Source organism: Lepisosteus oculatus, chromosome 19, assembly GCF_040954835.1.
Source record: "Lepisosteus oculatus isolate fLepOcu1 chromosome 19, fLepOcu1.hap2, whole genome shotgun sequence".
In the NCBI taxonomy this organism is placed as follows: domain Eukaryota; kingdom Metazoa; phylum Chordata; class Actinopteri; order Semionotiformes; family Lepisosteidae; genus Lepisosteus; species Lepisosteus oculatus.
The window spans coordinates 13,037,264-13,065,118 of record NC_090714.1 but is presented as its reverse complement, the minus strand read 5'-3'; the positions used below and the strand labels follow the sequence as shown (position 1 = coordinate 13,065,118).

Sequence of the window (27,855 nt, the reverse complement as noted above, 5' to 3'; positions counted from 1 at the left end):
AAAAAATGTTTTGGGCATGAATTGAACAGCTGCTACAGAGATTTAAGGAAAGTGGATAGACTCTCCACGGTGGGGGGGGGGGATTTAAAAAAGCGGAACCTTCGTGGTAAGGTAAGGGGAATGTTTTTCTTTTCGGACTGAGAACAGGAAGTTGGGAGTTGGGGAATAAAAAAATGGAGGACGTTCCGAGTGGAGCGCCGCAACGTGAGTTTTAGTTTTTGAAACTGTTGTCTTTAACTTGTTTTATTTAGTAACACGTTTCAAACTACAATTTAACGACTATAGAACTGCCATTAGTGGAACGTATCTCCGAGTTAATTAATAACGGTGTTATGGTGCAGAGTTTCATTGATGGAATGAATTGCATCCAGTGACAGTACTGTACACAGAAGTGTTTGCATGTTCCTGTGTTTTTGTTATTAAAATGAAGGTAAAGCAGACAGGGAAATGATCAAGATGGCGGACAAAAGAAAGTTCCTTATTCAGATGTTGCTCGGCGTTAAAGAACGAAATGTTAACAACATTAAACAATAAAAAGTCATGTAGAATGGTGTTATATATCAAAAGGGAAAGCATACAAAATTGTGTTCATCAGTTAGAAGTGACAGCCAGGTACGACAAGAAAGCATTAAAGTTAGGTGGTATTGAATTGGGTTCAAACTGTCAATCTTCTGAGAAAACCAATGTAGAACAGAAATGGATAAATTAGTATGGTGCTGTAAGAAATACACCATGGTTAGCAGAGGTAGGTCTTCTAAAGGGACATATTAGAAAAAATATCTGGTATGTTTAAAATCTGAGTACTTATTATTTTAAACTTTGCATTCTTTAGTTTTGGCATGCCTGTATGCCTATATGAGTTGCCCAATCCAGTGTTTTGCTTTGTTAAATTATTTTCAATGTTTTATACTGCAGATTGCCCTGGCACCAGCAGTGACCAGGCAGGAAAGAGCTCTGCCTGTCAGGGGTGTCCTAACCAAGCAATATGTGCCTCAGGAATGACCAAGGCCCCTGATCCTGGTATGTGCCAATCTTGTGGAATTAATTTTAAAAGCACCTGTCTTAAATCATCAAGAAAATATCCATGTAGTAACGTTCACATAGATTTGTAAATCAGTTCTTAAAAGTAAGTGAAAGTCACTGTATTCCTGTGATAGCACAATGACAAAGAGACCTTCACTGAAAAGTTGTGCTCAGAAAGAAAAATTTTAACTTTTAACAGCAATAAGAGAGTAAAAGTGATCCTTTTACATGTATGGTTAATGTATACACTGTATTGTTTTTGCTGTCTTGTTTACTTAACTCATGTTACATGGCATGTGCTGTGTTGGCAAAGTGGAGCCTGCAAAAAAATTCTTTTTCTTTCTTCTCAGAGATTGCAGATTTTAATTTTAATTTAATTTTTATAACTTGCAGCTGTAGAAGAAATCCGGCAGAAAATGTCTACTGTTAAACACAAAATCCTGGTCCTGTCAGGCAAGGGAGGGGTGGGGAAGAGTACCTTCAGCGCACACCTTGCTCATGGCTTGGCCAGTGATGGATCCACAGAGGTAATACTGTGTGTTGTGCCTATAGGGGAAACTTGACATATTCTAATATGTTTCTGATATTAAAAAAAAAACTTTCTCTCAAGTTGTTTTTTTCCTACATGATAAGAAAAATCTTGCTGTAACTTTTCTTTTATTGAAAATATTCTGTTACATTTTAGTCTGTTAAGTTTCTGATACAAAAACAAAGATCAGTTACAAATTACCACGCTACAGGAACTAAATTGCATTTAAACGAGATACTTTTGTGTTAAAATAAGGTAATTACAATAAATGAGATAGTGCTGCTAACACATCACCAGCAACGGGAGTCTATTCATAAATGTATTACTCTGTTGACTACTGCCTGTGTGCCGAATTGTTTTTCATTTTTCTGGCATGCCCATATCTGTTTACACTCATGTCTGTGCAAACTGACACAGCAATACTGTTTATTTTCCCTCATATGACATGTTTCCTGCATTTTGCTGTGTAATTGGAAATTCAAATTCAATTTTATCAAAATCAGTTTTCAGTGGCTTAAAAATTCAATGATCCCCCAACAATTACAGTAACAGCAAACCAACAATAGGTATAAGACATGCTGTCATTGTGAATGTATGCCGTTCAGTGTTTAAAGATTAAGCAAAAATCTGTGTACAGTTCATGTTTCTGCAGTTTCACATGTAGAATAGAATACATTTGGAAAGCTTTTCACAGAAATGGTGAAAAATGCATGTGTTGAACCTAGGAATGCTAAATCATAGTATGTTCTACTTCATGTACAAAAAAGACATTACACATGCTCCTGTAGATTAACTCATTTGCACGAAGAGGAGTGTGATGATATTCTTCTGTTGTTAAAAACAGTGCTACTTTCCATGGGACAATTTTATCCCACGGTAATTTTGTTTACAGTTTTATTTATCCCATTTTAACACAATGTTATTTCATGTGCGCTCAAAATGTATCTCGTTTTAACATAAAAATATGTTTTCTTTGTGGTGCTAATAACCTTCCTTATATTGGATTAGAACGTGTAAGAATTCCATTGATATTTGGCTGTGTAAGGTACACAGTTGATATGTTGTTCCACTGATAATAAAAGAAAGGTCACAAGTGAGAGGAGGCTGTTTGGCCCGTAAAACCCACTTGGTGGATAGAGGTTAATTGATCCAAGGTCTCCTCCAGCCATTTCTTGTAATAAACCGGGGTATTGACTTCAAGAACATGGCTTGGTAGCTTATTCCATATCCTACAATCCTTTTGGGGAAAAAGCAAAACCCCTCAGTAATCAAAAAAGATGCTTTACCCTGAGCTATTCATGTTAAAGAGCTGCATTGTTTTTCTTTGTTATCTAGAGTTAGCAAGATGAATGTTTATTGGTTTTATTTTGTCCTGGAATTCTGTCATTGTGACAGTTTTGTGGTCTTGAAGATAGAAAATTGAACTTGGTACCAGATAGTTTCTACAAGTTTCCTAGGTAAAATATTGTTTGATTTCCCAGCCATGTAAACCACACGGCCGTGGAGCCATGTGAGCACACCCTCACACCTAAAGAAGGCTCCGCAGCCGAAACGCTGTGTTTTCTTTCATCTCTTTTCAGCATGGAATGAACCTATTACTTGATACTTGACACATATAAAATGTTTTTTTTTTTACATTTGTAGTGGTTCTCATCCAAATCTGTGACATATGCTGACATTTCCCTAAAATCTTGGTAAATGTGTCACAGAATGACCCAGTAATACTCCTACTAAATAATAATAACAATAATTAAAGATGCTTTTACCATTTTGCTGTGGGTGGGCAACACCTCAGGGTCACATGCAGCGAGCCATTCCTTTAGTGTCCTGTGAAGTACTCACACTTGAGCTTCTTGCAGTGACAGTGGTGCCTCCTCACCATTGCTTATTCAATACATGGTGGCAGGGGAGTCTATCCTGGTAAGTAATGGCTGCAAGGCCATCACAGAGCACACATAGACACAAACACGCACACACACTCACTCCAGGGCCAGTTTTCCCAGAAGCCAATTAACCAGCGGTATGTCTTTTCAACTGGGTGAGGAAACCCAGAGGAAACCGGGCGAATAGAAGCTGAAGAATGTAGACATGTTGTAAAAATTACTGAAATGGTGCAAAGTGTAATTGAATCAGGTTTTAACGTTTCTGAAAATACTGACGCCATAGTCGCGTGCAGAAAGGGTTTTCGCCAGCCTCATAACCAGATCTGTTACACAGCAGGCTGTCAGCTCGTAGTGGTCGCGGTTTGAGTCATGACATTTTATTTGCAATGGATCGTCTTCATTTAACAAGTGCCTCAAAGCAGTCTGGCCTTGCTCTTTGTTAAAGATGGCTGAACAGTGGAGTTGTCAGTATATTTGAAATCTTTAAAGCTAATGCTTCTGCCAGCTTTATAATGACCAAGGGCTTGCAAATGTATGCATGTCTGGATGATTTATGTGATTTCACAATGCTGATAATAGGCGATCATAGAAATTTCTGGTATGTGGTTCTGTCTTTTAAGGTTTTTTGCAGATTTTGATATTTCTCGGCTTTGTTTCAGCCTCTTGTGTCTAGGATTGGTTTCGGATTATATTTAGGCAGCTGCCTCCTGTGATTTAATAGGGAAGGCTGCATCTATATACACTTGTGTTCCAAGGGTATGAAACACAAAGGACGAGCAGTTCACATTTGAATAATCAAAGTACATGTGATTATATTAGCAAAAACAATCTTCTGGCTACATTATTTTCAGGGCTAGCGTTTGTCCCCATAACAGATATAGTCATTTTGGCAAAATCTCTTGTGAATATAAGATATTCTGTTGACAGAATATTTTGGCTTGGGGATTCCTGATCCACTATTTAATTACTGTATCCCCCTAGTTGGACAAGAGTAGAAAATAGCGTTTTGTTGGCCAAATCCTAATTGCCACATAGCGGAAGGGAAGTGAAAAGGGAAAGTTTGTTTGTTTTTTTTCCAAATCAGAATTTCCTGCTGTTAAAAGTGGTGAAAGCAATAACCTTCTTAAACAGTTCATTTGAGCTGAACTTGGTATAAACTCTCGATGCTTTTCAGAGCACATATCCTGCCCATCTTATAGAGTGCGCTTGAGAGGTTAAGCCTGGTCCTTATCAGACGCAAGGACTTATTGAAAATCCTGCAGTCCTGTGCCAACAGGGGAACATCTTGGCACTTTTTACATAGCACATATGCACTGGCTTAATACTTTGTTTTCTTTGCAGGCATAATAATGCAAGGTTAGTTTACCTGATATTTTTTATAAAAAGGGTGTTTTCTGCAGCTTGGAGGCTCTGTACTTAGATCAGTCTTCTTAAACCTATAGCCACAGTTATTGCACAGTTCATGGAGGAGGATAAATTGAGTTCATTAGGATGGTAAGGAATCCTTAAGTGATGGTAAGGATTTTCTTTTATTTTTTTCTCCAAAGTTTCAAACTGGTCCTGATTAAACTCTTTATAACTGAAACTCCAGAAATACAATGAAAGGCAGGACAATTGAGAAAAACTGTGGATCTTAGCCTCAATTAGTCTCCAGAAACCCCAAGTTTCCTATGGCTCAAAATCACCTGTACTGTATGTACAGCATTCCCATCTAAGGGTTTATGATAAAACATCCCTCATTTCCCCAGACTGCAACTGGGAAAATACTGTCTGACACAGAAATAGCTTAGTTGTAAGACAGCCTACAGTACAGCTAACTTTGTAGTACCAGTGTCAGTTCTGCTGAAACTGCCCAACATTGTTAGAGCTTCATCTGTCTCTAGGAAGTACTCATGTAGCACGTTCAATAATTCTTTTTCATCTTCTAACAGTTTTAGGTGCCACTGCATAACCCAAGATGGCTTCTTCATCTTTGTCGTATTACGTCTTATTTCACATTCCTTCATGAAATAATTGTCTAGGTGGTTCAGTTTTTTTTTCAGGAATCCGTTGGCATCAGGATTCAAATTTCCAAATGGTTTCATCTCTGCTGAAATTGAGCAAAACATTTAATTCATTTCAAACCGCTTCTGCTAAGAAACGTTTGAAACCTGATGTATATAATCATGGGTCGTTGCTGGATTGTTGCTGTGAAAAAAGTTTCTTTATCTTTCATCTTTTCCTGTTAACTCAGGGGTGAGTTTAATTACTGTAGTAGCAGTTATCATCTTTGCTTCCCCCTAGTGGTCAATTGAATGGTGAATTGAAATGATAGAAAAGATTTTTGGAAGCGTTTTACACACATTTTGTTATTTTTTTAATGTGATAACATTTGGATTATTTTTCTTTTTAATCTATGTGTCATTGTAGTTAAAGGTTTGTATAATTTATTTAATCTTTTATATGAATATTCACATTTTGTTAGCTAAAATGTATAGTTTTTCTTCTTCAATACAATGTTTCCAATAATGCCTTATTATTTGCATCATTGGTGAAGGCACAGATAATTCTTTTATATTATTTCTTGGATTTCTGCTCCATCTTCCATCTACTTACAGTTCTTATTTTATTTATTTAGTTTTTATCTCCTTCAAGCACATATTCAGACAGCGGGGTTTTTTTTTCTCTTTGTTGCACGTGTCAAACATATCAGGATGATAAGTCGATGTTGGAAGTCAAAAGTAATTTCCTTTTGTTTATTTTCCTCAAAGCCTTTTGTAAACACAATTTCAAGCAAAATGCCTGGCATAATATGGGTTTTGTTTTTATCAGGGCTTGTTTGTGATCTCCACAAGCTTGGCGTTATACTGTGCCACAAGAACCTTATCTAAAAAGCAGTGGTCAGCAATCATTTCCTTAAAGAAATACATGTAATCATTACAAAACCATTAAAACATGACTGATAAGAAATTAAGCTTTTAAAATGTATTGGCAAAGTAGAATAGACTGTATACACATTCCCTCTGAGAGTATATAGAGAGCAGTGTATGTCACTGGATGTTTAACTTAAATTTCCACTGTTTGATAATCAAGGTACCACAAGGTACCATATGAAATGCAAGGACACCAACACCAAGACTGAAAACACAGTAGATACTGAATGCTGACCTTGAACAGCTCTTTCAAGTAGACCCACCTTTTTACAAAAACAGCTGCGTTGTTTCATCCCTCTGGGAATAAAGAGCTGGAGCAGAAAAACATCTTTGAAACGTCAGATATGTGGTTGTGTCTTCCAGCTGTTTAACCCCTTCAGGAGGCTGTAGCCCTTGGTGCAGTTCTTACAAAACTGTCTGTGTTGCTGTTTCATATCACAGTGTTTCGTTTCCAGTTCCAGTTGCATTCACAGTTCCTTTAGAAAAATCAATCACCATTCATGGATCCAACTCTAACTCTAGTTACAGTTCCTTTTACCGCAGTGGCTATGTATTATATATGTATATGCATTGCAAAGGGATTAAAAGAGAATAAGAACTGGAGATGTGAATTGGCTTTAAAAGAGAACTGGAAAGGATCTGGAATAGAAGAACAGCAATAGCTGAATCCAATGGTCACTGGTCCATTGTTTTTCTTTTTCTTTTAGTATCCAGATTTTTAATGGGGAAGCGGGCACTGGAAAATAAAAGCCTGTGTTGTATTTCATGTTAGAAATGCATTGCTCAGTCAAAAAGAGGCCTGTGGTGTTCACAGGGAAATGGGAACATAAGAGAACATAAGTCAGGTTACAACGCAGAGAGAAGCCAGTTGGCTCACCTAGCCTATTTGTTGTAGTTAGTAGCCAATTGATCCAAGGATCTCAATTGGCCTTGATGGATGCCCCCAACATTTGCAGCTGTTAAAACAAGACACTGAAAGCCCAAATTTCACAAGGGCCCTGCTTCCCACAGGGCTGTAGCATGGAGCTGCAGATTGTGCCCAGAATACCGGCATCTTGCATCAGCTGTAATGGCACCATTCCACAGTGAAGTGGTTTCGGCATGGTTTTGCTAGAATGCATCTTTTATATTTCTTGTCTGAGAGCTGTGGATTTGCATTGGGTGTTAACACCCAACACCAATCATTCAGAACACATGAGAGAAGATAAACCGTGAGCCTAGCAGTTGGGCCGGTTTACTGTTCATTATGGTCTGACACTTCCAAAGAAGGTGACAGGGAGGTGGGATTATTATCAGACAATACCTGAGTCCCTCCAGGCTCCCTGTGCAGGTTTAGTAAGTACAGGTTGGCAGGACAAGGGGAGCCACTAGGCTTGTATGAGGAAGGACATTCTGCAGAGCTGTGAAACCTTATCTCCAACAATACATTTCGCTTGATGACAAAAGTAACAAAGTCCATTACAAAACAAGATCTTTGGAACAGAAATTGTAGGGAAATATAAATTTTGCCGTAAAGGTTGAGTAGTGCTTATTTAACAGGTAGTCCATTAGTGTCTCTTTTAATTGTAGACAGTAGAGTTCTGCATCCTCCTGCAGGGTGATGACTGGTCACTCTGGCTTCCCCCCGACTGTGTGCAAGATTAATACAGCAGCACTGGCACTGTGGGAGGATTTGCTGGTTTAAAACCAGACATTTCCCAGCAGTAGGATGCGGCCTTCAGATTACGCTGAAGCCTGATGGCTTCTAAGCTGGAATTCTTTACAGCAAACTCATTATTTTCTCACTACCAGACTGTGAGTTGCTTCGCCACTCTGCAGTGCGATATCTACAGTGTTTGGTCTATAAAAAGACTAAAATTTGTGGTACTGTACATATCCTTAAAAATGTGAACAGTAAAATATTAGCTACACACATTCAAATGAAGGCTTTGAAACCCTCCCCACATAACATTTTCAGGTCCGCTGCAGTGATTACAGCTCACACTGGTAATAAATAAAATGTTCCCCTTTGGATGAACTCACTGCATTTTCCTGCTCAACAGTCAGAGCACTTTCCAGACAGAAATCTGCGCAGCTCCAGCTTTGTGAATGGTGTCCTGACCACCTCCATGTCTTTTAAATTGATTTTGTTCAGCCCATGTAAGAACGGAGCCAGGTTGATGATCAGTAGTTTGCGGTGTTTTCTGTGTTTGCAGACAGACAAATGAGAGAGTTAAGAGTATGTTTTGTTGTGTTATGTTGATTGTGATTTGTACTACTGATGGATGCCAAGGTGGACTGGACAACTTGTCTTGTGTATCAAAAGGTCTTTTTTGAGAAATTATATTATAATGTGTTTTTGCTTTCCCCTCCTGTTTTTAAGTGTCTTCTGCAGTTGTTTGGCATGGAGTTGGGAGCTGGATTATGGAATTTTAAGTGAGGTCATTGATCCTCTAGACTTTGAGTGTTCTGTTTGAAACACTTTTTAAAATAATGTTTGTTTTAGAGCAGGGTCTTTGATTGTGTTCACAGCTTTTTAAACTGTGTTAAACTCCAACGTTGTTCATTCCAGCATTAATGGAAGCTACTAGAAAAATATCACCTTTGTACTCAACCAAGTTAAATAAAATTCAGTTGGTGATGAGCTGAATCCTTTTATTTCCATTTTTATTAATGCTCTTTCCATGTGATTCAAAACAAGGAGTTTTAAATTTAACTAAATTTAAAATCTTGTTTTTACGAAAGTGGGCTCCTTTGAAATGTAAGACCAAACACAGATGTGGTGTATTCTGTTTGAAGACTGCAAAAAATTCCTTTAAATAGGAATCGGTAACCAGTTTAGAAATCCTTAAATACTGTTTTTTTATTGTGCTGTATAGAGGTCTGTATCATAATTTGAACATACAGACAGCTTTCTGCATGTCTGTACCAAACTCCCAAACTCTCTCAAGAGCAAATACTAATTCTTGAAACTCTTTAAGAAGGTCATGTGCTTGGTTTATGTACCTATCTTAAGGTCCTATTTGGTACTTGATGAGCTGTATTTAACTGCTGGATTCAGTTTTGAGAAACTCAGATCAGAGGGTAAACTTCAGTTAAAACAATGTGGAGAAGTTTTTGACCTTTTGCTGTTTGATGTGATTTCATAAAAAAGGTTATATCTCTGCCAAAACAATTGTACTGCTGGCAGACAGAGCTAAGACTTCCTCTGCAGATTTCTGCTAAAATCCAGGGTGTGGTTCAGTTGCTCAGTTCCCCAGACATATGTAGAAGTTGAATTTACTTCAGATAAGTCTTAGTTCCTTGAATTTAACAATGAACTTAAGTACATACAGTAACATTTGGAGGGCTGAAAATGAGAGAAGGCTATTTAGCCTGGAATGCTCCTTAGTTTAATTTCAGCTTTATCCTCAGGTCTTTGTATTGTATGTGTTGAAAAGGTGGGATAGTGGATTGCATTTTACCTCTTTGCCCACAATACAGTTTATATTGTTTTAATCAACGGAGAGAATCAGTGATATTCTCACATATACAAACATATGGTTTCACCTCGTATACAGTACTTTAGATCCTCTGAACAGAGCATTCAGCAATTGTTGTTAATAATTTTCCCTTCAGATTAATTTTTCAAATAAGCAGTCAGTGCTGGCTGGAATATTTCTGGTTATGGAGTACAGCTGGGGAGCCCAATCTATAGCAAAAGACAACCTATGTATACTTTTCTGGGTTACTTATGACTATAAAATTCCCAGGGTTATCACAGACAGTTTTATAAAAAAAGCCCACAAATCTTCACAAACCTATTGATGTTTTAAACTTACAGTACCCTATAAATTTGATTTCTGACAGGTATTCCGCAGTATTTTGACACATTGTTCATTAAAATGTTTTATTGCGCAACTATTCAGTTATTACATTCTGTATTTATCTGTCATGTTTATGGCAGTTCCAATTACATGTTTCTAAATTTCATGTGAGTAAAGAGCTGTGATGTTGGGAGATAAAAAGACCAAAATAATCAGCCATAAGCTCATACAGAAATCCTTGGTATAGAAATGCAAAAGAAATGTTGTCAAGCTGATTTGAGTTTGAAACATTTTGAACAAGTTGTCTGCATACACTTGTACAATGTGTTACTGAGAGAGGCTGACAGCATTTCTGTAGCGTGGGCTCAAAGCAGGAGCCTGACAACTGCTAGGATTTAGCCATTGGTGACATAATTCAGTTCAATTCAAGGTGCTTTATTAGCATGACCGATGGGTACAATCAGGGTTGCCAACGCAAATAAAAATAAAATGAACATGAAACAAAACAAAAAATAAAAATAAAATAAAATCTACAGACATTTACAACTAAGACATATCTTAAAATATTTACCTATACTGTAAACATATGGAGCATTATTGGGAGACAGAATCACTGTCCCTCAAGCCATGACAGGAGATCACATACTGGGCTGCCAGTTCAACTGAGTTCCCTCCTCCCTCTCCCGCTAGGATTGGGACCCATTGTGTTTCTGGCAGGTGTGGGAACTCTGGGATTAGATTTCTGAGTCTGAGTGACACTCTGATAGTATGTAAGGGGAGAGTGCCCTCTGCTGTCATTTTTTAGATGCTGCACTGTGTTTGACACAGTGCTTATTGGGAAAACTACTGCTGTTAATAAGTGAATTCTTTACATTTATATAGAACTTTTCTGGACACTCCACTTAAACTACTTTACAGGTAATGGGGACTCTCCTCCTCATTAGTGGAGTATCCAAACCAAAAACATCATTTGCAGTATCCAATGAAGTCTGTAGGTAGTGTACATCCCGCAGTATGTATGCAGTGCTGTTAGCTCCTAAAGTGTACAGTAGGTGTAGTTGTAATAGACTTACTGTAGAACACCGGATAGTTTTAACTTGAATACTTACACAATGTCTTAGTCGAGAAAAAAGTGGCCGTTATATGTGAAGTTAGTATGCAAAACACAGAAAATAACATTTCCAGTTGGGAGTTATTTACTTGTTGTGTTTGATGGTTTTTCTGTCCTGTCATTTTGTGTGTCTAACAGGTTGCTCTGCTTGATGTTGACATCTGTGGGCCATCCATTCCAAAAATCATGGGCCTTGAAGGAGAACAAGTAAGCATTGAACTTATATATAAAAAAAAATGAAAATTGTGTGAATGAGAGAAAGTGTTTGTTGAGGACAATACATGCCTATTAATTTGGGAGTTGAGTGATAGCAAAAACTCAGTTCTAACCAGACTGGAAACCAGATGGATATGTTTAAAAACAGTACTCATTTGTTCTCTTTGAATAGTGGTTTTGGTTGTTATGTTTTCACCACACCATTATTGAATTACGTGGCTGAACTAGGGAGTGTAGAAAAGGGGACTACATCTCCAAAAGTGTATGCCAGGTCCTTACTTCCTGTAATTGCAAGTATCTGCACTAGCCTACTATAAGGAAACTGGTTTCCAACCAACTTCTTGGACAAGTAGGAATCAGAAATGAAGTCACCCAAGTTGATCTAAGTGGCTTAATAGAAGACACTACTATCATAAAGGTTACAACAGGACAACAGTATTATTAGAACCAAGAAGGTTGGGTTTCCTGTGATGTCACCATCAGCAATGGCTGATTAATTTTCTCGTTCTTTCGGTGATTTTAAAAAATACCCAACAACCATTTCAGAACTCTAAATAATACCTTTTAAAACAGATACTAAGTGTTGGGTGATGAAGGAAAAACGGGGCAAAGCACGTGGACACACCCAAAGCTATCTGAGAAAGGAAACTGAAGAGGAACAGGAAGACCGAAGTAGTTCTCGTCCGCTCAGCGGGACCATTCTGAGTCCCCAGTCAGCCTAAAAAAAATCTTTACTGAACTGATAGACCTCAGAAGGGACATACATTTAAAAAATGATGAGATTTTACTGAAGAAGTGAACAGAACAAATAGAAGGACAAACGAGGTGGAGGAGCGCATTGTGCAAACCGAGGCGAAGGGTGAAAAAACAGGCGAGGGGCTTTTACACCTGCCCCGGAGGCAGAACCTGCTAGAGGCCAAACTTGCAAACCTGGAGGCAGAACCTGTGGATCGACGAGGTCCCGGAGGACCCCCCCCCCCCCCCCCCGACTATACCTTGGAGATTGAAAGGGCTCACAGAGCCCTGGGGCCTGACCAAGATCTACTGTCACCAGGTCTCTGAGATTCCTCTAAAGAGGAAATTTTGACTAAAGCATGGGGGGGAAAAGGAGGTGTTTTATGACAACAGAAGGATTAACTTTGATCACGATAATCAGAAACAGATGGAATGCAAAGAATTTTAATGAATGGGATACATTGATTTCAAGATGGAAAAGAGCCAAGGGTTAAATTTGAAACACTGCAATTCACCAAGAAGAAGGTTTAGCCTTGCCGTTAGGTATCCAATCTGTTGGTGTGATCAAGATTATAGTGCAAAATGGAAACAGATGGAGTCTCTGATTATAGGTGAATTTCCAGTACAGACAGTTCTGTCAGAAGCTATATATAAAACAGCTATACCGTGAGTAATAGTTTCAATTAAAATGTGGTTAAAAATAATAAGAACCTATAACTTGGAAACAGATAATAACGTATTAAGGTGGATATTTTATGATTCAGATTTCCCTTCAGGAATGTTGTAAAATCTGGACTATGAGAGGAATCACAGCAATTTATTTCTTGATGAAACAGAATAACCTGAAAAGCTTATTGACAACTGATTCTGGAAATAAATCTTCTACAGATACCTCCGGATAAGGCTCTATGTAAATACTTGGGTAAAACGACCAAATACAGAGCAAGGTAATAAATCGCTTGCTCATTTTAGAGCTTCGTACCAGCAAAGCAACTGGGTGAAAATAATATCAAGACTTTATAATAACATTGCAGATATGAAAAAAGATTCAACAGAATATATTAGTGGGAAAAAGACAATGATAAAACAGTTTCTGCAGAACAGTGGAAGAACATATGCAGTTTTGAACAACTCTCCACCAGTTCACAAATTTGGAGACATTTCTGTTGGGAAAAATTTGACTTTTTTTTTTAATCAGTCCCAAAGTTCAAGCTTCACAAAAAGGAAGCAATGTTGGCGGTTATGTGGCGAGCAAGTTATTCACACACATTCTGGCCGTGCCCGATTGTTACTTATTTGTTCGATTGTTGGTTATTTGTTGTGTTTTTGCTGATTATATTTCTAGATGCAACCTCCCATCCATGATGGCATAATATAAATGTTAATTATATTTAAAAAAATAATATAATCAAAAAATATAATTTTATTGTTAAATAAAAGGTTTTTAAAAAATCAAAACATTATACTAAGTGCGTGAATGATTGTCGAGTGTTTTTTTATGTCTTTCAAATATTGTTTCCAGGGTTTTGAGCAGCACTGTGTGTGACTGCTGTTCAGATGCAATAATCTTTTTCATAGGAGAACTAATTGATGAAATATAAAAGAGTATTCTTTCAGAAAAGTGATCTGAAATTGCCCGTGTAGAAGTATTGGTCTATTCATCCACATTGTGTTGTTTTATTGCACTTTTCTTGCTTTAGGTGCACCAGAGTGGATCTGGTTGGTCTCCAGTGGTAAGTATTGTCCACGACTATGCAGTCGAAAGTTATAAATGTTTCTCACTTTAATCTTGTAGTGATCATGACTACGGTTTTGGACCAGTTACTTTAGTTTAGTATTATAATTGCTACACGCTACAGTGTTTTATTTTTTGTTTCCTCATTCTCTTTGATGTGCTCGGAGGAATGATAGGCATTTGTTCAAGGGTGAACGGGGGCTGTTTTCCTGCAGTTGCCTTCACTGGAAGCCCAGATTCAGATCTCTCCTGCAGGGACCCTCCCTTCCTGTAGTGCATCAGTAGACAGTGACATACAGAGAATGGCAGAAGCTGCCAGACCTGCAGAGGTGACAAACGTGCCCATTGAAAAACAATGCTTCTTCATTGTATGCAACCTTTATCGGACAAGTTGCCAGAAAAGTACCAAAAAAAATGTTGTTGGCTTGGTGATAACGTTTCCACTTCCCTTTTCAGTACGTGGAAGACAATCTTGCGGTGATGTCCATTGGCTTTTTGCTTAGCAGTCCTGATGACGCTGTGATCTGGAGAGGGCCAAAGAAAAACGGTTTGTATGACCTGAGAGTTTCACTCCTCGTGCAGTGAAAGAGAACCGCTCAAGTGTGTGTGTGAGTGAATCAGCTGGCAATAAACATTTGAAAGTATGAATGGAGAGAATGCCCTGTAAAGTTCTCTTTTCTGTGCTTTTTATCAATCTGGTTTTTAATTCTGCTTTACAAAAGGTCCATCTTTTTAAGCAGAAGAGTGAAATGACTTGAGGAATTGACAGAATTAATATTAGAATTGTCTTCTACCTTTTAGAAAACAAATAGATTGCAGTCAGTGAAAACATTTCTGACAACTGGCCAAACCCTAACTCAAGTCCTCTAAGAAATCCAAAATATAATCTTTCTTTTTTATTAACTGAGGAGTGGAATAATGAGTGGCGATTTGTTGTTTGGCTGGTAAGAGGTCCCGGAACTAGACCTGAGTGAAATACCTCATTCCAAATCCTGCTGTAAATCCTCTCCTTATAAATGGGGTTCCCTTTGGGTTGAAAACTAAAAATACATACAATGAATATGGTTATGTTGCTTAGAATTACTTTAGATATGTTTCAGATAAGGGTGTCCGCTAAGCACATAAAAAAATAGTTTAATTCCCAGGCCCATTACAGTGCAACAGACTTTCACTAATCTATTTTTACTTTATTGAAAAAAAAAACACCCCTCTAATTAGCCAACTCTACAATCTTTACTCCAGCAGGCAGCAGAATAATAAAACCTTCCCCTTCCTCTTTATACCTTAATAAAACCCCTCCCGAAAGGTCTTCACTTCCTGCTTTTAAAGTGCAAAACATCTATAAACAAGCAACAAGAAAAGACCTGCAAACAGTTAAAAAATGGCGGTTGCTAGACAAATCTGGAAATCAGTGCCGCCAACAAAGCAACAAAGTTAAATAAACAAAAAACGAAAATAGGTGCTTACTACAACTGTGCAAAAGCCCCTATACTACACCCCCACCCTTGGGAAGTAGTCCAGATTCTTGGTAAGGATACTGTGGAAAGTCCTGTTGAATCCTGGATCACGCCTGCACTTTGTACTCTTCTGGCTCAGCCTGGTTCTTCCCACTCTTAAGGAAGGCTGGTTTAGCCCAACAGAAAATCTGCCAGCTGGCACATGTTTTGGTGGTGCTGTATGTAGAGGCCTACTGAACCACAGTGAGAAAGAGACTCTTGTCTATAAACAGAGTGACTTAGATGTCAAATTACCAACCTCTGCTGTAGATTTTTTGCATGTTATTAACAAAATCGGGACCACAGCCTAAATTATACCCCTGACTCTCAGGTTATTTGTAGCTTGTTCCATCCATAAAGCTTAAATTATGTATTAATAGCGGTCTTATTTTCTATTTCTTAAGTGTCATTTTCCAGCCTCTGAAGTATGACCAATTTATTTTGTAGCATCACATCTTTGGCCAGTTTTTATCAGTGTGTAAACAGGATGTGTGTATATAGTTGGAAAGAGTGAGATTTTAGTCTCAAACAGCGGATTGTAAATTTTGTAGGGGAGGTGGTGATTCACATGCGAGTGAAGAAATTTGGTATTTTTGTGTCTCCGTGGTAGCTGTATTAATGTTTAATGTCAGCCCCCGTGTGTGGTGATATCATAGGTTTCAATTCCTCAATGAAAGTTTTCCAGATAATTGAGCTAAAATCACACATCAGATGGGAAACACCGTTTTTTTATGTAGCTTTCCTGGAGGAATTTAGGTGCTGACATTGTATTTGGTAATACAGTAGGTACTTTCAACATGTACCTACTACCGAGTAAACCTTGCATACATCAGAATCACTAGAGTGAAACCTTTCTCTAGGGTATATAAATGGTATGTCAGCTTCAGAACAGAAAACATGATCACACTCAAATACAGGGACCCTAATTTAGAAGCAGCCACATAAATTTATCCACATATCATTCATATTGGTAGTTGACTTTCACGTGTAGTTAAAAAAACACACTCAGGGAGTAGGTACCATAATGCTTGTAAGCGCCTGTGTTTTTAAATGCATGTGGTTTGCACTTCAGTGTTTCGGCTGGCATCCTTCACACTTGTCCCCTCTGTACCATTTTAAAGAGCAGACTTTACAATACCAGGCTGCGACAGTGACAACCATCAACTGCACACTTGACCAAATCATGTCCGTGCTGCACAGTTGTACAGGTCACAGGAACAGATAACAATAAACTTTTACAAGCCCTCAGCTCGTAGGTGCAGGACACTTTTTGATGGAATTTTAATGTGTAGCAGGCATGCAGAGGTAAAAAAGAATTGTGAAAGGACAGGAAAAATCAAGTTCGATGTCCCAGATGTATGTGACTAAACCTGAGGATAATCTTGTTTTAAAGTTGGAAAGCTTTCCTGCCTGAAACACATTTTTCACGTCTCATGTCTTTCATTGAGAATAGGTGATCCCCACGCCTGGGATGTGGTTTGGAAAAACACACCTGTTCCTTATTTTAATGGATTGAAAACATCCGTCCAGCTGTTTTGAGACTTAAACCACAAGCTTTATTTCTAACACTTGTATGCTTAACTTTTTGGATGTTGCTAAATTGTTTACCTTTTTTTTTCCTGTCAGGAATGATCAAGCAGTTTCTGAGAGATGTTGACTGGGGTGATATTGATTACCTCATCGTTGACACCCCACCTGGGACATCTGACGAGCACTTATCTGTTGTTCAGTACCTCAGCAGCACTCACATTGATGGGGCCATAATAATAACAACTCCACAGGTGACAATAACCAATACGAGTGTATCAACAAATTCTTCCTCTTTGTTCCTTTACGGGGAATTTGAATCACTGCACCACAATGTTGAAATTTCGAGCAGTAGCATTTCTTGGTTCCGAGTGACTCGTGTTAATCTTGTCTTGGAAAACGTAATGAGCTATGCTATTTCATCGGGTGCCGTCTTTCATTTACTTTGCCTTACAGGAAGTTTCATTGCAAGATGTCCGAAAAGAGATTTCTTTCTGCCGAAAGGTGAAGCTGCCTGTCATTGGAGTTGTCGAAAACATGAGTGGCTTTGTGTGTCCTAAGTGCAAGGTGAGAAGGGAAAACGTGTCCCTGGGGGCTGATCTTACCTGAAAGTGTTCTTGCTAAATGAAAATTCTAACTTTTATGGCTGCACTGAAATTATTCCACTTATGCAATCAGGGAACTTCGTTTCTACTTCTTGAAAGCTCAGACTCCAGGGATCCTTACTGTCATAGGAAGACATTTTAAAATGTTTTTTTTTTTGGTCTTAGAAATGTTAAGAAACTGCTCTCTTTCTTGATGTTTTGCAGAATAAATCTCAGATTTTTCCTCCTACCACTGGAGGGGCAGAAAAAATGTGCCAGGATTTCAACATCCCCCTGCTGGGGAAGGTGCCTCTGGACCCTCGCATAGGTAACCTGATCTTCAGCCGCCCTTTTGTGGGGACGAGCCCTTAGGGCCAAATGGATTAAGCCACGAGTTGTGAAAGTGACCAATTTTTTCTTATCAATACGTACAGAACCCAATACATAGGGTTGCTGATGGCTTGCCCCACGTAGGTGAGCTGAAGTGCTGCTCTGGGCCAACGCCTGTCCTCTGAGTGCAAGCTGCTAACTCATGATCAGGAATTGAAACCAGACCAAAATAAACCACATTTATAACAAAAACTGAAGAACGATTTCAGATATACAAACAACTATACTTAACGGTGAATACTTTTGGGAAGTTAAAGAAAAATAATAATTGAACTACGGTTGTGTAGTTCAATTATTTACAATTTAAATTTAAAAGGTCCAGTGTCGAATTTTACCAGCCATTACTTGATCTGAATTATTTTATAACTTTAAGAACTGCACCAAAATTAATAGTGTTCTCATATGCTAGATCACAATAAAATCAGTTCCTCTTCAACACATTCTCAGAAAGTTGAGGTCAGTATGAAGGAATCAGCAAAATCTTATGGTTTCCAGTTCCTTCTTCACTAACTTCCCAGTTTTGGTCTCAAAGGAAAGAGCTGTGATGAGGGAAAGTCCTTCTTGACGGAAGTGCTAGATTCTCCAGCCACTGCTGCCTACAAGAGCATTATCCAGCGTAAGTCCATGTGCTTCAGTCACACGGTGCAGAGGCATAAAAACATTCTGAAAATATGAATGGGCTGTCAGATTCCATAAGGTTTAATATACAATGAATAAATAAGAGTCTTAGCAGATTCAGTTCAATTCAGAAAGGGAAATTTTATGATGCTTAAAACACATTCTGCTATAAGTGATTTTTTTTTTGCCTCAGATGAATCAGAATAACCCCAATCATCATAACATCCACCGTCTTTTATACATTTAATAATGTGATGTACGTTTGATAGAATATCCAGCCACCCAGTAGCAGAAAGCTGCTTTTCCCGTCGAGGGTGACAAAAACTGGAAGCACAGGGCACACAGCAGCACTGAACACACAGAAATTCTCTTGCCATCTGTAGGATTCCAGTCCGTCACAAGACCAAGGAACAGGGACAATTTAGAACAGTCGGTCAAAGCTAGACAGCATGTTAAATAATACAGTTTTTATCTACCCTGAACGTGAGTCAGTGCTACAGGACATGAGAATGTGATTTTTGATTTTGTTTTACAGTGTTAATTCTCTTTGGCCCACTATTGCTCTGTGGGTTCAGATCTATTCATTTATCTTAGGAGAAGGGTATTTTGTCTGTTTTTTTTTTTGTTAAACATTTGTGCACACTTCTCTGCTTCATGTCTACATACACTATAAACTGAGAGAGCAGCACACGGAAGAAAGATCATTGTTCATTGCTAAGTGCCGTGCAAGAATCTCACATCCTCTCCTGTAAACCTGTAATATTGCTGGGTAGGGCGATCCCTTTAAGAAAAAGGTACAGTGAAAACTGGCACCCTGCAGCAGACGTACCCTGATCTACAGTAGATATGTGTACTAGACTTTAAGAAATGAAAGTGCAGCACACCTTGAATACTTTGTTGCATTTTGGTCTTATTTTGAAACAAACATTTGGATTTTGGGCCTGTTTTTTTTTTTTGTTATTCTCACTGTGCCATGAACACACATAAAAAAAGCAGGCTGAGAACTGATATCTCTTTTTTGGATAGGGGCCTGTTAATAATTTGCAGGATAGTATCTGCTGCTGTGCCAGATATGATATTCTCATATCAAAATCATTTTTGTCTTTTCTGCTGTAGAAACCAAACATCAAAATAGAGATGTGTGAGTGTAAGAGAAAACAGCAGTGAAAAAGAGGAACTTTTATTTAACCCCATGTGAAGAACATAATGTTTACTGAGATCTAAAACAAATGTGATTTCTCAAGTAACGTTTTATTGATGCATGTTAAACAAAATAGCCTTTTAAACTGCATATATATGATGTTTAGAAGGCTACAGGCGTATGTGACAGCTTAGGCCTTCTCTTTACTTCCTGAAGTTTTTCAGTCATTACATTGCCATGCACAGATACACTTTTTTTAGTTTGATAATGCTTTAAAAACTATTTGTCCTTTGCAGGTATCCAGGAGTATTGTTCATCTCATCAACCACAGGATTAAAACACACTAGCTGAGTGTTTTTGGCTGACCAATTATTAAGCGAATGGAACTGCATTTCCTACAAAGAAATGCACTGGAACTGGGTTTTTATTACTGATAAAATGTAGTCATGTGTCCTCTTCAAGAGCGGAAATATTCAAATAAAATGTATTGCCTTAATCAAAAATAAATCTGCATTGTGGGATCTCATTCGTACTGTGCAGCTGTAAACCTCAGCACCGCTCTGCAACCTTTTCAGTACTCGGCTGAAAAAGGAAATGTGGCTGATGTGTATGTTTGCAAGAGCCTCACTGGTTACTTTTTTCTTGGTCACCTGCAAAAGAAAAAAAAAAGTAACGGTGAAAATGTCAAATTTGCTTTAGCAAACAGAAACTTTAAATTTCTTCCAAAGATAAAATAATTTTCAGAAAGCAAATAGAGTATATTTTATTAACACATTTTTCGACAGCCTGTTTTTATCTTTATTTAATCTTATGAGCCATCTTTTTGCACAATGTTTATGTTCATGCTGAACATTAAATAAAGACCTCTGAATCAAACCACTGTAGCAGTGTGTTATTAGACCTTTAGATCAAAGGATTAACCTGCTCTAAGAAAAGCTCTTGGGTGTTGAACTTCTGTGAAGGGTGAAGGTGGTGATAACTCGGAAACAAGCAGGTTGTCGTGAAAACTGGGTTTTTGTATTTTATGTGGTACTGTATGTTCTGTTCAGACCTTTTTTTTTTACAGTTACACTGTGGTCAAAAGGATACATTTTAAATGCTGGACTATGATTACATTTTGTTTAGTGTATCTTTTTTTGAAAGGCTGCACCAGTGTGTAATCTTTCAAGTGTGTGAATCTTCAAAGATGATTTCTTTATGGGAAATACATCACTAATGCACAAGGTACTGGTGCAGCTGTCTGTCAGCTGAAAAGGCTGCTACACAAATCTGTGTCCTCAAGTGAAAGAGGAAATGCACATTAGTTTTCACCTTACTAAAGCAAAAACTGTTCCATCTTGTCACTTGACTTGAACTATCCTTAATGCAGTAATTCTGTATTTAAAGTAAATACTACTTTGTCATGAATATATCTTCATATTTAATAAAAGCAATGCAGTTTATTTGCTTTTTGTCTGAATAGCTGTTTCACCTTGTGAAACTTGCTTTGTTCTCTCAGTCAGGAGCATACAGTATATTGTTATCATCACTGGTTAACCAGAAAGATTATCTGGATAGGGTGATCAACAGTCAAAACTTAAATGTCCTTAAAATTAAACCGAAACTAAAAACAGGAAGTTTTAACCATTCTCCCAAGCAGGATGTTTTTTTACAGCAATCCCTGAAGCTGAACTTACAAAGTGGGGTACTGTGGTGATACTGTATGTGAGCTCACTGGAGTAGTTGTATGTCACTCCAATGTTTATTGTGAAAAAAAGTTTAAAAAATGCAATGAAGCTGCTTTGTCTTTCATTATCCACTTGATGAAATAGCGTTCCACACCGATATCTCACCTTTGGAAGTGGGTATCTCCTAGCAGAGATTCTTGACATTTGTGAGGCTGCACTGCTAAGTCTGTATTTGAAATAATATCAAATACTACTGTGAGGCTGATTCTAACATGCCGGTGCAGTGCATGTACTCATAAATTATATGCAACATTGGATCACAGGTTTTCTTGAAAGTCTTATGTATTGTTATTACCGTAACATGGTAACACTGCACGTCTATATTCTACAATGATAAAACATCCTTGATGCCTTAGTCAGTAGTCAGCTTTGATCAAAGCCCTTTTACAGCCCAGAATATGGCTGCAGCATTGAAACAGAAAGCAGATCTGTGCATCACGTGGCTCTCAGTTGACATAAATGACAATCACATGAAGTGTAAGGATGTTTTTTTTTTTATTTGCATAATGTGTTCACTTTTTAACAATTTACAGTTGAAATGTTCACATTTTTGAGACAAGCAGAACTTTGAAAAGGTAATCCATTCATAGTTTTCAGTGGGGGTACCAAAGTATTCTGCTGACTGCTTTCATAAACATAACTCTATTAGTGTTACAGGCCCCAGATTCTAATGTTTATGGCCATTTCTTTCTGGTTACCCACAAAGACTCAACTTCAGCTGCCATAAATCATTATCAGGATGTTGTAATGCTGACTTACCTTTCTTTTCACAGCATGCCAAAAATGATATCAGGCTGAAAAAGAAAAAAATACAAATGAGGTGGCATGATAGTTTCATTCCGTTACTTTATCAGAAACAGGATCACAAAAGGCATTTAATCTTCTAGTTCTTGGGGATTTCATCTCTCTTTAACTACCAGTTTTGGACACGGGGAAATAGAGTCCGGTTTGGTAAATACCTATTTAATTGCTAATATAGCATGGAAGCAGGAGGCCCTGTGACCCTCAAGCATAAGCGAGAGAAACAATACTAAAAGTGGACAAAGATGGCTTCCAAAAGCTCAAACCGGTCTATTTAATGCATAGGAACCTTCCGGGGTCCTTGAATTTGTAGTCAGGAAACAGGTAAGAGATGAAAGTCCTACCCTCTGGAGGAACTGCTGTCCCAGATAGGAGGAGGCCGACGTGGTGATACCCTGCTGGCCACCGACCTTGCAGCGGACGTAACCATAGAGATTAGCAACTTGAAGCGAAATCCCGGCAATAACCAAGGCCTGTAAGAAGAGAAAATAACGATTTTTGGGGGGGTGATCGTGTTGCCTGGACCTCACAAAAAAGCACCCGGATCAAATCGCACACCGCCCTCGCTGAAGCTGAAATCATGACGCTTGCAAGGGCGATACGAGCGAACGCCGAGCTGAAGGGGGCATCTGGAGGAGGCCTTCATCGGGCAGGGAGTGGAAAGGATGTGAACCTGAAGACATGTCACAGATAAGAGACTATCGGGATCTGGGAGGGCTCCGGATCGAACATACCAGCCACTTCAGCTTCAGGGAGAAGAGGGTGCTGAAGAAGAAGCCAGTCCAGATGAGTGGACAGACGATGAGCCCCAGCCAGAAGATTCGGGCTTCAGCCTCGGTGGAGGGCGTCAGGCTCTGAGGGGAGGACTGGGGGAGAGAAGAGTGTTTCACAGGCGGCCATGCTACGAGCACGCGCCCTTGTAGGGGCAAGAACAGGAACACCACCACGCGTCAGGACTTTAAACACAAATATCCATCCGCTCGAAATTGTAACGATAACAGAAACCACACAAAGTGAAACGACGGCACTTAAAGAACAGATTTTGATCCCACGTTCCCATTCATTATCACTGTTGTATCCTCCATAACGCAAGGAATTCAGCCAAGCAGATGTAATGGTTTTATTTATCAAATACTAGAACGACATACAGGCGTGGCCAGTAAACATTGAGCAACCCCTTACTGGCTCGGTAAGCAGCTGCCGGGACTTCCTCCCAGCGACCCCTAGACACGTCTGCATCACTAAGACGTCACACACACCTTCCTTGCTTCAAAGACCCAATGGCTCCTTCCATCCTCGTCGATCTGATTCCACCATCGCAGGCCCACCAGGAGTCTTCCAGTCACGTTCTTGAGAAAGGGGAGAAGGTCCCCTCTCAATGGACGTATGATAGTCACCCAGGTAAGAGCAACTGTCTGAAAACTGTCTGCTCAACACATACACCCCCTCTCACTCTAAACTGTCTTTTGCTGAATAAATAAAGCCTGTCCATCTTATGCAGAAGCAGGACACAGTGAAGCTTGTTCCACAAGCTACATTAAATATCTGCAACAGTGCCACCCCAAAGATTCCTTTACTGATTTTTGTTTTACTTTACCAGTAAAGGCCACGTACATACCTTGACTGACCAGAAGTCACAAGACAGAAGGGCAATGATCATCACAAAACAGGCAACAAAGCTCTTACTGAACCAGTCACAGAACAGGTAGGAAACAATGGCACTTATCCGGAAGAACAGATGGAAGAAGGTAGCCAGAGGATGTCTGCAAAGTCAGGGCGTGAAAAGAAAGACATTTCAACAGTTTAAAGGTATTAAACAAAGGACTGGGTTAAGGTGGGGGGCTCAGAGGACTGAACCAGGTTGTAAAGGACAGTGTCTGGAACTATAAGCGACACAAATTGTAGTAAGCACGTACACCGTTTCCACTATCAGCTTGTCTCATAAAGCTCTCATGCAGTTAATCTTTGTATTCAGCTCGGGCACGTAAGAGACAAAATTTACAAACTGAGCTTCTGAGTTTTGTTAGAAAAAAAATACAGCATATGCAAGGCTCAAAAGAGAAAATATAAGTATATTGCATACATTATTGCCTTCGTACTATTAGAATAATTCATAGCCTTTTCCTAAGCACTAGGGATCAGATCAGGTGGCGTCTCTTGCTTTTTAATGGCAATACCTGATTCTGGTTTTCCTCAACGCCTCTTCATCAGCTCCAAAGTCCAGAGATACATCTTCTGTGTCATCCACCAATGACTACAACCATCAGAAAATTAAATGCAGTAAATAAACATGCATCCCCCCCCCCAAAAAAAAAACAAACAAAATTGGGGGGCTACCAGTTTAAAACAATTCTCCTCCTCAAAAAACGTTCATGCAAATCTTTGTGGGTTTCCTTACCTGTTTCATTGTTACGGGCGGTTACGATTTACGAAATATGTTATTTCCGGTGTCGTGGGTTGCAAGTTAGAATTGGGAAATATTTTTCTCCTTATTTACAGAGTGCTTTCTATGATAACAATATGAGAGGTGTTCCACTAAAATGTGTCCGAGTTGGTGTCAAAATTCTTCTTGCCAAGCAGCCGAGCCGCTCCCTCGCTGATGTCTGGGAATATAGGATCGCTTGTGATGTATCAGCGGCTGTAGGTGTAATAACTAAATAAACATTTCAAAATGTCTATAAAGACTAAACTTTTAGATGTAGAATTATATTAAAAATTGTATTTCTTATTTATTCGAAAACTGAATTGTAAATTCTGATGCACTCAAAACCTTCTCAGAATGTTCTAGCAAGTATGCATTTAAGTACGCAGTTGTTTTTTGTGATTGTTGTAAAAGGTTTGGAAGCCAGTTTACTATATTTTGGGGTAAAAAAAAACATTATTCATCCATTGTGAATACTGACAATGAAGTAAAATAAGGAGCAATGTTTTTGTTGGAGTTTATCGTCACTGTTCAGTAATCCTTTGTAAAAGGTTCAGCCACATAAAGTCGAATTTAATTTCTATTCTGCTTTTATCAGACGAATCTTGTGTAAAGGTTGTTTTTTTATTTATTAAAGGTCTCCAACGAGGAACTAGTTGCGTCAATACTGGCAAAAGAGAGAAGTTAGAAGCAGTTTGAGAACTAATGTTTTTTTTTTTAGTTTGGATTTCATACACTGACAAATTCTCATGCCTTATCCCACCAACCCACAATTAACGACTGTATGTTTTTATTTGTTATTTTTCTTTTTTCCAATTTGTCCTCTTCTTACAGCTCAGTACTAAGTGCAGAAAAAATACCTACATGTAGAGGTATGAGCATTAATGATTTTACTAGACCGCAGTAATCACTGTTGGCACATTAGACAATAGCAAGCACATTTAGACATGAACTAGACATGCTATTTAAGCCACTTGTCTACTGTTGATAAGCATGGTGAGTTTGGCTGTGCTTGTATGGTTTAACACAAGCTACTGTACTGAATAACAATGTCATGCTGGTGGGTGTGTATGGAGAAAATAAAAATCTAATTCATCACACGATTAAAAGAAATCCTTTGTGAAAGAATGCAAACAAAAGTTTTACTGTTGGCACGGAAGTAGAATCCAGTCTTCAAAGACCTGTTCAGCCAGTGCAAGGAGTGTGTTTACATTGACTAATACTATACTTTACATATTAGTCAAATGCAGCTCTAATAAAGAGGTGCATGCTAAAAAAACATGTGATTTCCCACACATACTAATAAACCATTTGTTTGGGGAATGTTTAGACATTTCAGATGGTGTTCTGAATCCCTACGAAAATACATCAGAAGGGAATAATACAGAGAACAAAAATACATGAAGAAACACAATGAGATACAGTACTTTATTACTGACTTCTCACATGGCTGGGGCTGGTCCAGAAAAGTCTGGCAGTTTGAGCTCAGGGAAACCCCTCATGATGAAACTGAATGCCCAGGAGCCCAGTGCAAACACCAAGGGTTTGAATGAAGTAATAGTTCTTTCAACATTGTCTAGGACCTCCACACTTGTAGACATCTGATGAAATACTTTTAAAAAGTCCCTAAAAGTTGTATCTGCAGTCTTGGTCTGCAGACCTTACTCAACCCCTATTTAAAATCTCTCAGACATATACCGTCTTCACATTCGTAAAGGACCCTTGTCAGAAAACAAATCAGAGAGTTTCATTTTCTCTGGTAGAGGACTCCAGGGACTGGAATGAGCAATCCCATGATTTCTGCTCGGAAACTATAACACAGCATTTTTCTAAAATGAGCACTGATCTATTGGCAACAAGGTGTGTTCCGACTAAACACAAAGACCCTGAAGAGTCGGTGAATACCCACGGAAACTTTGGGGTTTTACTACAGTCACTGTCATGACTGAATGGAGGTGGGGGTTGGTTCTGGGTCACATTCACATGACTGGCAGGTTTAGTCACAGTGAGAGTTATGGTCTGTTGGTCTATGGTCACCACCTGTACTGTGTTGCCGACAGCAGTCCAGGAATAAACCTAAGATGCAGCAATTACAGCAGCATTAACTACTGTCAGAGGAAGTGGCTGACGGTTTTCTACTGCAGAATGAATTCAAAGGTATGTTTTATTAGTGTGTATTATTATTTGTGACATATCATTTTAACTTTGGTGGAGTAAGGACATAGTTGGTTAAGTGGTTCTTAAGAATGTTATGTGAAGCTAGAATGGGTCTTTAATATATCTATCCATTTCCTAAAAGAGATCCAGATTCAAGGTCACAGGGGAAGCCAGAGCCAATCTCAGCAAGCAATGATTGCAAGGCAGGGTACACACCCTGGACAGGACAAGAGTCCATGACAGGGCACACACTGAAACAAACACACACTCACCAGAGCCAAGTTTCCCTGAAGCCAGTTAGCTTAACCATATGTCTTTGGACTGTGGGAGGAAACTGGGGCACCTGGAGAAAAACTACACTAACATGGGGAGAACATGCAAACTCCACACAGAGAGCACCCCAGGTTTGGAATTGAACCCAGTGCCCCAGCACTGCTTGGTGGCCATGCTGACCACTGTACCGACATCTTTAAGAAATACCAGCTTCCACTGGTCTTTTTAACTCACCTTAGCAAGAGGAATAGTACAACAATCAATCGTTTCGATTAAAAGGGGCGAAACAAAACAAAAAGGGGCGAATGGATATCACAGCAAACGATGGTCATGAGCTGTTTTCATGTCTCACATAAACAGATTTGTTTACAAAGTGAAATGCTATTATTCAATGGTATCCGCACAGAAGGAATGTTTATTAGTACAGAGGTGGGATGGTTTACTACTTTTAATAAGTCACTATGAGAAATTGAGTAGTTACATGCGATAGAGTGAAGAACCTGTCAGTCAGTGCCAAGTGTGTGTGGCTAATCTAATGTGTGTATAAATCTCTGCCAATGAGAGTCACTGCAGAGTCTGATCAGTCTGTACAAAGGTCCTAGCCTCGCTGAACACAGTGGCCTTGTTTTTCTCTGTCATCCTCTCCAAGCACAGCTAATGCTAATGTGTTTCTGAGGTTCTGTGAGATTCGGAGTAGTTTTGAGTTGGGAGCTGTATCAGGATGAGATCTGCACAGGAGCAAACACAGGTTCATCCTGCCCTGGAAAGACAACATTTTGACTTTGGAGCT

At 38.8% G+C, this 27,855-nt stretch overlaps 2 protein-coding genes across 2 annotated transcripts; one reads left to right on the top strand and one right to left on the bottom strand.

Annotated features, from left to right (window-relative positions):
• The first annotated feature begins 104 nt into the window (after window positions 1-104).
• nubp1 (nucleotide binding protein 1 (MinD homolog, E. coli)) lies at window positions 105-20,192 on the top strand. The gene is made up of 11 exons (XM_006637282.3): window positions 105-204; window positions 916-1,020; window positions 1,417-1,550; window positions 11,382-11,450; window positions 13,895-13,927; window positions 14,386-14,476; window positions 17,052-17,206; window positions 17,409-17,519; window positions 17,762-17,864; window positions 18,459-18,542; window positions 19,982-20,192. The coding sequence occupies exons 1-11, from the start codon at window positions 174-176 to the stop codon at window positions 20,020-20,022; spliced, it is 957 nt and encodes a 318-aa protein (XP_006637345.2). The 5' UTR covers window positions 105-173; the 3' UTR covers window positions 20,023-20,192.
• On the bottom strand, window positions 19,706-24,771 carry LOC102693965 (Golgi apparatus membrane protein TVP23 homolog A). The gene is made up of 8 exons (XM_006637281.3): window positions 24,612-24,771; window positions 24,391-24,467; window positions 23,832-23,976; window positions 23,473-23,562; window positions 22,948-23,079; window positions 22,558-22,686; window positions 22,172-22,206; window positions 19,706-20,335 (listed from the first exon to the last, which is right to left on the bottom strand). The coding sequence occupies exons 1-7, from the start codon at window positions 24,618-24,620 to the stop codon at window positions 22,180-22,182; spliced, it is 609 nt and encodes a 202-aa protein (XP_006637344.1). The 5' UTR covers window positions 24,621-24,771; the 3' UTR covers window positions 19,706-20,335; window positions 22,172-22,179.
• Window positions 24,772-27,855: the final 3,084 nt, after the last annotated feature.